Genomic DNA, 9184 nt, shown 5'->3' with positions numbered 1-9184 from the left:
CGTGCTATCCACAATGTCCTCAGCATTGCGGATGCTCCAAAGTGAGCCCATCCTCAGCTCCAGAGCCATCAAGCGGTCTAACAGGAGCTGCAACTGGACACACCTCTTGCACGTGAAGGAGCCAGGGACAGTGGACATGTCGCTGAGCTCCCACATCGCACACGAGGAGCATGACACGGGTCTGGGATCTCCTGCCATGTCTTAAACCTTAGGTTAACTTATACAACTACAATTCCAAAAAACGAAAGGAAATATAAATAAATAAATTAGACAATGAAAAGAAAAACTACTTACCAGTCACTTACCAGGGTTAAAAAGCACCTCCTCCCCACCCAGCTTCGAATTACCACCTAGCTTCAAATTCCCAAACTCACTCTTTGCTGTCTCACTCTGGCTGTGTCGTCTCTGGCTCACTGGGAGAACTCACTGGGAGTGAGTTACAAGTTGCTATTTTAAATTGGCCTGAGTTGACTCCCCCCCCACCTGCTTTTAGATCAAAGTAGATTAAGGTGACTGACACTTAACTGCCAACTAGTTATGTGAGTGGGTGAGGCAGCCCTTGTTAAACTTCACTGCACAATTCTAGATTAATTTAAACTCCTGAAATTTAAAAATGAACAGTATTACCGATTGGATTTAATTCCCACCTAGCTTCAAATTCCCAAACTCACTCTTTGCTGTCTCACTCTGGTTGTGTCTTCTCTGGCTCACTGGGAGAACTCACTAAATCTTGAGCATCTATTTATGAAACCTGCCAATTGATTTTCATGGCAACCCCACCAAGGCTGCAGTGTTCTTGTTCTCACCTACACTGGAACCGGCCATTTTAAACTTTGCATTAACCAGAACAATGTATGGCACATTGAACAGTTCTCCGGGAATAATGGCATATAGTGACCTTCAAGTCATTAACGCTGATAATAATAATCTTTATTAGTGTCACACATAGGCTTACATTACACTGCAATCAGGTTACTGTGAAAATCACCTGGTCGCCACATTCCGGCGCCTGTTCGGGTACACTGAGGGAGGATTCAGAATGTCCAATTTGCCTAACGAGCACGTCTTTCGGAACTTGTGGGAGGAACCGGAGCACCCGGAAAGAACCCATGCAGACATGGGGAGAACGTGCAGACTCAGCACAGACAGTGACCCAAACCGGGAATCGATCCCTGATCTCTGGTGAACTGGTGTGCATGCTCATATTTCCTCCTCTTACTGCACCAAAACAACTGCAATATAAAAACAAAACACCTCAGTTGAGAATGGAATCAGCAAGAAATAGACAATCATGTCTGGGAATCATCAGTTGGTCAACAAGTTTCCAGACAAATTAACTTGTTAGCTAAGGTATAATCAGGCTCCAGGATGAACACACAAATATTTATTCAGATTGCATAGAAATCCTAATATTTATCTTGATATAGTATGGAAATTTAAATCAGCAAGTCAAATTGACTCAAAGGTGTACTCCTAAATGAACAATCAAGAAAAAAGCAAAATTCAAAGTTCCTGATGTTGATCTACCAGGAATAAGAAAATGATATCTCAGAAATCAAATTAAATGGGCACACTGTCAAGCAAAATGAAGAACAAGATAGTCACAAAATGCAAAATAAACAATATAAAAGGCAAAAGTCGTACAATGAAATGTTGATCATAATATATTGCTTTCATAAGACCATTAGTACCCATTAGCATGAAAGTAACCAAGCCATGCATATTGTTCCCAGAACAGGAAGCAAACTCAGAAAAGATCAATAGCTAACATCTACTGTTTCTAAAAATAGGTAGTGACGGAATACAAATTCCCCAACTTGGCCCAGTTAGTAGCATCTTCACTTCTGAGTCAGAAGACCATGCATGGATTCAAGCATCTACCCAGGAATTACGCACAGACACTAGGTTGGCACTTCAGTGCAGCACTGAAAAAATAGCGGATTGTAAGAAATGTCACCTTTCTGGGCACCACACTATAGGAAAGATGTCAAAGTCTTAGAGAGGGTGCAGAAGAAATTCATTGGGATAATGCCAGAGGTGAGGCACTTCCATTATGTGAAGGGACTGGAGATGCTGGGGTTGCACTTCTTAGGGCAATGGAGGTTAAGAGGAGATTCAATGGGGGTGTCCAAACTCGTGCACAGTATTGATGGTGAAAATAAGGAGAATCTATTTCTACTGGCAGAATGATCAGTACGTAACCAATTGGCAAAATGAAAATGAAATAAAATGAAAATCACTTATTGTCACAAGTAGGCTTCAAATGAAGTTACTGTGAAAAGCCCCTAGTCACCACATTCCAGCGTCTGTTCGGGGAGGCTGGTACGGGAATTGAACTGTGCTGCTGGCCTGCCTTGGTCTGCTTTCAAAGCCAGCGATTTAGCCCTGTGCTAAACCAGCCAAAGGAACCAGTCAACCAGAGAAAACATTTCATGCACAGCGAGTTGATTTTAATAATCTTTACTGTCACAAGTAGGCTTACATTAACATTGCAATGAAGTTACTGTGAAAAGCCCCTAGTCACCACATTCCAGCGCCTGTTCGGGTACACAGAGGGAGAATTCAGAATGCCCAATTCACCTAACAATCACGTCTTTCAGGACGTGTGGGAGGAAACCGGAGCACCCTGAGGAAACCCACGCAGGGACAGGGAGAATGTGCAGACTCGACACAGACAGTGACCCAGGCCGGCGAGCCTGGGACCCTGGCGCGGTGAAGCAACAGTGCTAACCACTGTGCTCCCGTTGTGATCTGGAACGCACTGCCTGAAGCTAACGTGATGGGAGAAGATTCAGGAGCCACTGTCAAAAGAAAATTGGATAAATATTTGAAGGGAAAGAAATGACTGGTTTAATTTGAAGGAGCAATGGAACAGGAATGGGCCAAACGGCCTCCTTTTAGGTTATTCTGATTTCAGATGACCCATTAAACTGTCTAACTACTCCGGTAATCACAAATGCCACCAATGCACTATTCGAAGAAGAGCAGAACATTTTCCCGGGGTAGAATTTCTCTGCCAACGTAACATCAGCAAAAATAATTAACTGGTCACCTCATCTGCTGTTTGTGAGAGCTTGCTCCGCATAATTATCTGCCCACACAACAAAGAATCTGTACTAAAAAAATATTAATGAGGAATTGATAAGGTATATAAATGTTTGCTTTATGTCTTTTGTGTGGATATCAAAACATATAAAATGGTAGAAATTAGCCTCGAGCAGTGTTGCAGAACAGGCATTATCAGATCGCCCGCTCGTTGTATGCGCGGCCAATCCGATATACCCCGTCTGTGCCACGGCCTGAGAGCAATTTCCATCCGACACATCTTTAAAAACAGTGCTCAGAAAATTCTGCTCGAAATGTATTATTTTAGGACAAGAAAATTGTGGGAAGGTGGAGATTAGAAAGGACTACATTAAAATTGACGGACAAAAAGACACATTGAACAACAGTTCTCTGGGGATAATCACGATTATGGTGATGATTGTGGGGGTCTGCAGTCAGTGTCTTAACTTAATGCCAACAGCAAAGACATCCCACTGGATTTTATTGGTACTTTTCACATTCACCCTTACATTGAGCGGGAATTGGCTTCCTGACCCAACTATATTGAAATGATTCGCATGTGGCAACAACAATATGCATAAAACAGTGACGAATCCCAGAGACTGACGCGTTAGCGAACCAGAGCTATTCAATGAAAATGTACAGTAGTTACTGCAGTTGGCACAAAGCCAAAACATTTAATTTTAATGTCTAAAATGTTTCCACGTATTCTACAGCATTGCTTTAAAGTTGTGACGTCAGTCGAGGTAGCTCAGTTCGCCAGTAATATTTAAAGGCTCGCCTGTTTTGGGATGCTGGTTAACGGGGGTTACTCGGGACTTGGTTTCACTTAACATCAGAACGGTGAGGAGCCTGCAGGACAAGGCAGCCGATGGTTTAGATCGCTTCCAGCAGGTACACTGGGTTTAGAACCTGCAGATTAAAAGCGGCGTTACTCAGCCACTGGTCTTGTTTGCAAACCTGGCAGGGCCTGCTGGTGACAACAGTAAGGTGCAACACGCTGAGCTAATGTTTCTTAGCATTAACTCGGAATTGTTACAACGAAGATGGAGGCCATTCGGCCCATCGTGTTTGCCCTTGCCCACTGATTGAACATTTCACCCAGTGCCATTCTCCTGCCTTCTTACTGTAAGCCCCGCACATTGTTTCTTTCCAAATAATCATCTAATTCCCTCTTGAATGCCCCGGTTGAACCTGCTTCCACCAGTGCACTGTCAGGCAGTGCATCCTCTTAATGAATATAAACAGACGTAATTCGGTAATGTAAGGGATACATGACACAGACATTAAAGTCATAAAATCAGTGCCATTATTGGTCCTTTAAAGCCCACGCACACGCGCAGAGCAGGGGGTCCAACGTGTGAATGATGTTGGGAGCGCCAATACATTCTGAATGCTGCATGGCGTTCGCGCTGCCCTGTGGGAGTTGTAGTCATATCCGCCCCGCCATTTCCGTGCGTCGGGACGGAAGCCGTGGTCAGCGTGGACTACAATTCCCAATGTGCGCCTGTGCAGGCCAGACCGGAAACGACGCAAGGCCCCGTCGCTCTGCGATCAGCCTTCTCCCCGTACGCCATATTGGGTTTGAGAGAGAAAAATGACAGGGCGGACGGCTGGATTGGGATCGTCCTGAAGAGCAACCAGAATGCGAACTTAGCTAAGCTATCTTTCCGGAATATGAAAGGGACAACGTAGAGTTTCTGATTGTGTCTGTATTTAAAGGGTTGACTCAGCTGTGAGCCGTCTGCTTTGAAGGATATTTCTGTTTGGTCTTCACCCTGCCCCCCCCCCTCCCCTCCTCTGCCTCTCTTTAACTTACGGTGGAAGCAAGTTTGTGCTCGGCTCGGTCTGCAGTTCATTCAATTCGCACGTTTTAAAACTTGACGGCTCCGCTTCTCCACGCGGGCACTTCGCCGCCTTTCCCCCGGCCCTTCTTGCCTTTCACTGTGAACTGAGCTGCCACATACAGCAAGGTTGCGATTGTCTGAAGACCGAACTCGTGGTGGCTGGCTCCGAGTTTCTATTTGTTTATTTTTCCGTCTCTTTCGGGATTGAATTCCGCCCCGTTGTGAAGGAGCTTGGAAACTGAGCGGAGGGAGCTGCGAATATCCCTGGCAGTAGTTGTCAGATAGGTAGACGGATACAATTAAAGATGTCAAGCTGTATACCGGCGGACATGGTAAGAAATACGACACGGGTTATATATTCTTCGACTGTCAGTTGCACCGAGTTCTTTAACCGAGCAGCCCTCACATCCCACCTCAACAGTGGAGGCATTGCAAAACGACAAGGCAGTTAGTAAATGGTGGTCGCAAAGGAAATGTCTCCGTCACATTGTGGGAGTATGAGAAAGATTTAACTGAAATGAGTAAAACGCAACTCTAGTTGTAGCTTCAGTTATGACCATTGTTATTTGAAAATGAAATGAAGATCGCTTATTGTCACAAGTAGGCTTCAAATGAAGTTACTGTGAAAAGCCCCTAGTCGCACATTCCGGCGCCTGTTCGGGGAGGCTGGTACGGGTTATTTTTTCAAGAGCTAGCTTAAATCAAAAGTTAACCGTATACTTATGTTAAAGGGCTATTGTTTATGAATGGGAGCTCATTTCAAATGTTCCTGCATTGACCGATCATCGAACCGGAGACTGAACTGATAGTAAACAGGGAGTCCTGGATACATTTTATATGGTATTTTGTTTTTGATGGTGTCGGATAATAATCAGTGAGGGGTTGTATTTATAATGTATTCTTAATACACAAGTAGATTTTATGTACGTACGGTACTGGGTGGCTCCTGGTATGTTTGTTTTGTTACGCCAGTGTTGAAGTAAAATGTAACAGAACCGGTTTTCCTGTGCTCGCCTTTTGATACATAAATTCAATGTATTTTTTCAACCATAACAAGTGTGTTTGTTTCATGCACCATTCCAATGACATTGCAGGTACAATAGTGATCCACTGGTGAAAAGATAAAGAATTAAAACATGGGAGTTTATTTTTATGCTGGAGCAATATTTTGAAAACAAAGTTAAAATGTTTAACACAGTTCTGGAGAAACAAATCATTACTAAAAGTAGTTTCTGAATAATATCTAGCTGCAGACAGAATCAGGCGCCATTGACTTCATGTGATGTTTGATTTTTAGGAAATTAAATAAAGATGTAGAACTCTAAACGTTTAACTTTCGAAAACAATACCTACAAGTAATATAGGTGATGGTAATAACTTCCAACATTTTTCATTGAATATTAATTAATAATTCTTAATCATTTGACTTCCGGTGGCAGACATGGAGGGGCAGGTCGCACACTTGATAGCTCCCGCCTGTAACGGACTTTTGGACCTTTCCTTCCCCCCCCCCCCCCGTTTGTTTCCGGATTTTATGGGATAAAGCAGTGAAGAGTGAGACAGTAAGGAGAAATCCCCCTCCAGTGTATGGAGAATTGGACCAGTAGTGGCCGTGTAAGACGACAAAGTCCTATAGGGAGACGCAAGCAGAGACACGGGACGGCATGGCGGAGGGCAAGGGCCGAGGAGACGGCACAGTGGTCGATGGAGCAGCTGATGAAGTTTTTCGAGGATTGCTTTGCCAAGCTGAAGAAGGACACGCTGGACCCGATTAAGGCTTTGATTGATCAAATGGTTCAGAATCAGGAAACCCATGGGAGAGCGATCCAGGAGGTCAAACAAAAGTTGTCTGAGCGTGAGGAGTAAATAACCGTGCTGGAAAGCAAGGTGGGGATGATGAGCGACCGCCAGAAAAGAATGCAGGAGAAGCTGGAGGACCTGGAGAATAGGTCCAGGAGACATAATCTCAGACTTGTTAGCCTCTCTGAAGGCAGTGAGGGATCGGATGCGAGGGCCAATGTGACGGACATTTGGAAACGTTGATGGGGGCTGGGGCGTTTCCTCGGCCCTGGAATTGGACAGAGCGCACAGAGTCCTCATGAGAAGCCCAGAGCGAACGAAACACCGAGGGCCATGGTGGTACGTTTTCACCGTTTCATGGCCAAGGAACACGTTTTACGGTGGGCCAAGAAAGAACGGAGCAGCAAGTGGGAGAACTGTGAGTTGCGTATTTATCAGGACCTGGGGAGCGGATTTGGCCAAGAGGCGAGCTGGGCTCAATCGGGCAAAAACGACCCTCTTTATGAAGGGGTGAAGTTCGGGATGCTGTACCCAGCCCGCCTGTGGGTCACACATGAGGAACGGGACTTCTACTTTGAAACGCCAGACGAGGTATGGACCTTTATTAAAGAAATGAAGCTGGAGGTGAATTAACAGACACTTAAGCCTTGGAGAAGTACTGTGGCAGCGATTCGTGGTGCTGGATTGTAAAAATTTAAGTAGCTCTATGTGAAACAATGGGCTGTGTGGATGTGTAAAGGTTGATCTGTCTTGCAGGGACCTTGTTAGAGGGCGGGATGGACTTTGAATTTAGTTCTGCTTTTTGGGTGACTATTTTTCTATAGTGATTGTTTCTTCACTTTTTTTTCCTGTCTGTTTACTGGGGAATGTGATACTTTTAAAAGGTTTATTCATGTGGGGCGGGGGGGGGGGGGGGGGAAGAGAGGAGAGTACAATAGGGAGACAGACTGCTTGGTGCCAGTGGCGGGAGCTATCGAGTCAGCTGACTCTGAAGTGCAGTGGAGGGTGGACATGTGTAAAGCTGGAGCTTGACTTAGGGGATTGGGTTGTTAGTGTTGTTGCTAGGGGGGGAGCGGGAGGGGGGAGCTGCTTTGCTGACAGGGGAGGAACTGTTACTAGGGGACAAATGGGAGGTCGGGAACGGTGACAGCCCGAGTGGGAACTCAAGGAAGCGGAGGGCGCGAGCTCGAGGCTGGCCTGAAAAGGGGGGGGGGGGTTGTTGGAAGCCCCCAGTCCAGGCTGATCACATGGAACATGAGAAGACTGAATGGGCCAGTCAAGGGAGCTCGCGTGTTCGCACATTTGAGGGAACTGAAGGCGGACATGGCAATGTTACAAGAGACACACCTAAAGGTTACAGACCAGATGAGATTGAGGAAGGGGTGGGTTAACCAAGTGTTCCACTCAGGACTGGACTCAAAGACCAGGGGGGGTAGCGATCTTGATCAGCAAACGAGTGGCATTCGAGGCAGGGTGAATCGTGTCAGACAAGGGGGGTAGGTACATAATGGGTGAAAGGGAACCTGGAGGGGGTGTGAGTGGTACTTGTGAACATATATGCTCCGAATTGGGATGACGTGGAATTTATGAGGCGGGTGTTCGGTAAGATCCCAGACTTAGAGTCACATAACCTGATCATGTACTCTATCCTTGTGGCCGGTATCTTAGCCAACAGTTTGGCATCCACATTTAGTAGAGAAATCGGCCTGTATGACCCGCATTGCGCTGGATCCTTCTCCCGTTTCAAGATCAATGAAATAGAGGCCTGCGACATTGTTGGCGGGAGAACTCCCTTCCCTCTTGCTTCGTTAAATGTCCTCACCAGCAGTGGGCTCAATATCTCTGAAAACTTCTTATAGAATTCCACCGGGTAGCCGTCAGGCCCCGGGGCCTTGCCCGACTGCATGCCCTCCAGCCCCTTGATTATTTACTCAATCTCAATTGGGACCCTCCACTGGGTCTTTCTCCACCCTCAGGAACCTCAACTGATCCAGAAATTGCCTCATCCCCTCCACCCCAGCCGGGGGTTCCGACTCACAATTTACTATAAAAGTCCTTAAACACCTCGTTCACCCCCGCTGGGTCCAGGACAGTATTACTGTCTCCACTCTACTTTACCTATCTCCCTGGCCGCCTCTCTTTTCCTGAGCTGGTGGGCCAACATTCGGCTTGCCTTTTTCCCGTACTCATAGATTGCCCCCCCCCCCCCCATGCCTTCCACAACTGTTCCACTGCTTTCCCTGTGGTCAACAGCCCAAACTCCACCTGTAACCTCCGCCGCCCCCCCCAGCAGCCCCGCATCCGGGGCCCCCGAGCATCTCCTGTCCACCCGGAGCACCCCCTCCACCAATCCATCCCTCCCAGCCCGCTCCACCCCCTCTCTGCGGGCCCGCATCGAGATCAATTCCCCTCTGACCACTGCCCCCAAAGCCTCCCAGACCTTCGCTGCAGAGACCTCCCCCATATCATTT

The 9184-nt window shown here is 46.5% G+C and overlaps 1 protein-coding gene across 1 annotated transcript in view; it reads left to right on the top strand.

Annotated features, from left to right (window-relative positions):
* The first annotated feature begins 4622 nt into the window (after positions 1-4622).
* ubl3a (ubiquitin-like 3a) overlaps positions 4623-9184 on the top strand; it is a 98272-nt gene continuing 93710 nt past the window's right edge. Inside the window, exon 1 of the mRNA XM_072476959.1 lies at positions 4623-5245. Coding sequence (XP_072333060.1) covers positions 5219-5245 — 27 coding nt within the window. The 5' untranslated portion in view covers positions 4623-5218. The remainder of the gene's footprint in view (positions 5246-9184) is intronic.

The sequence above is a fragment of the Scyliorhinus torazame genome, chromosome 15 (genome assembly GCF_047496885.1).
Source record: "Scyliorhinus torazame isolate Kashiwa2021f chromosome 15, sScyTor2.1, whole genome shotgun sequence".
NCBI classification, from domain to species: Eukaryota; Metazoa; Chordata; class Chondrichthyes; order Carcharhiniformes; family Scyliorhinidae; genus Scyliorhinus; species Scyliorhinus torazame.
Note: the sequence above shows the minus strand (reverse complement) of the source record. Positions and strands in the feature narration are given on the sequence as shown.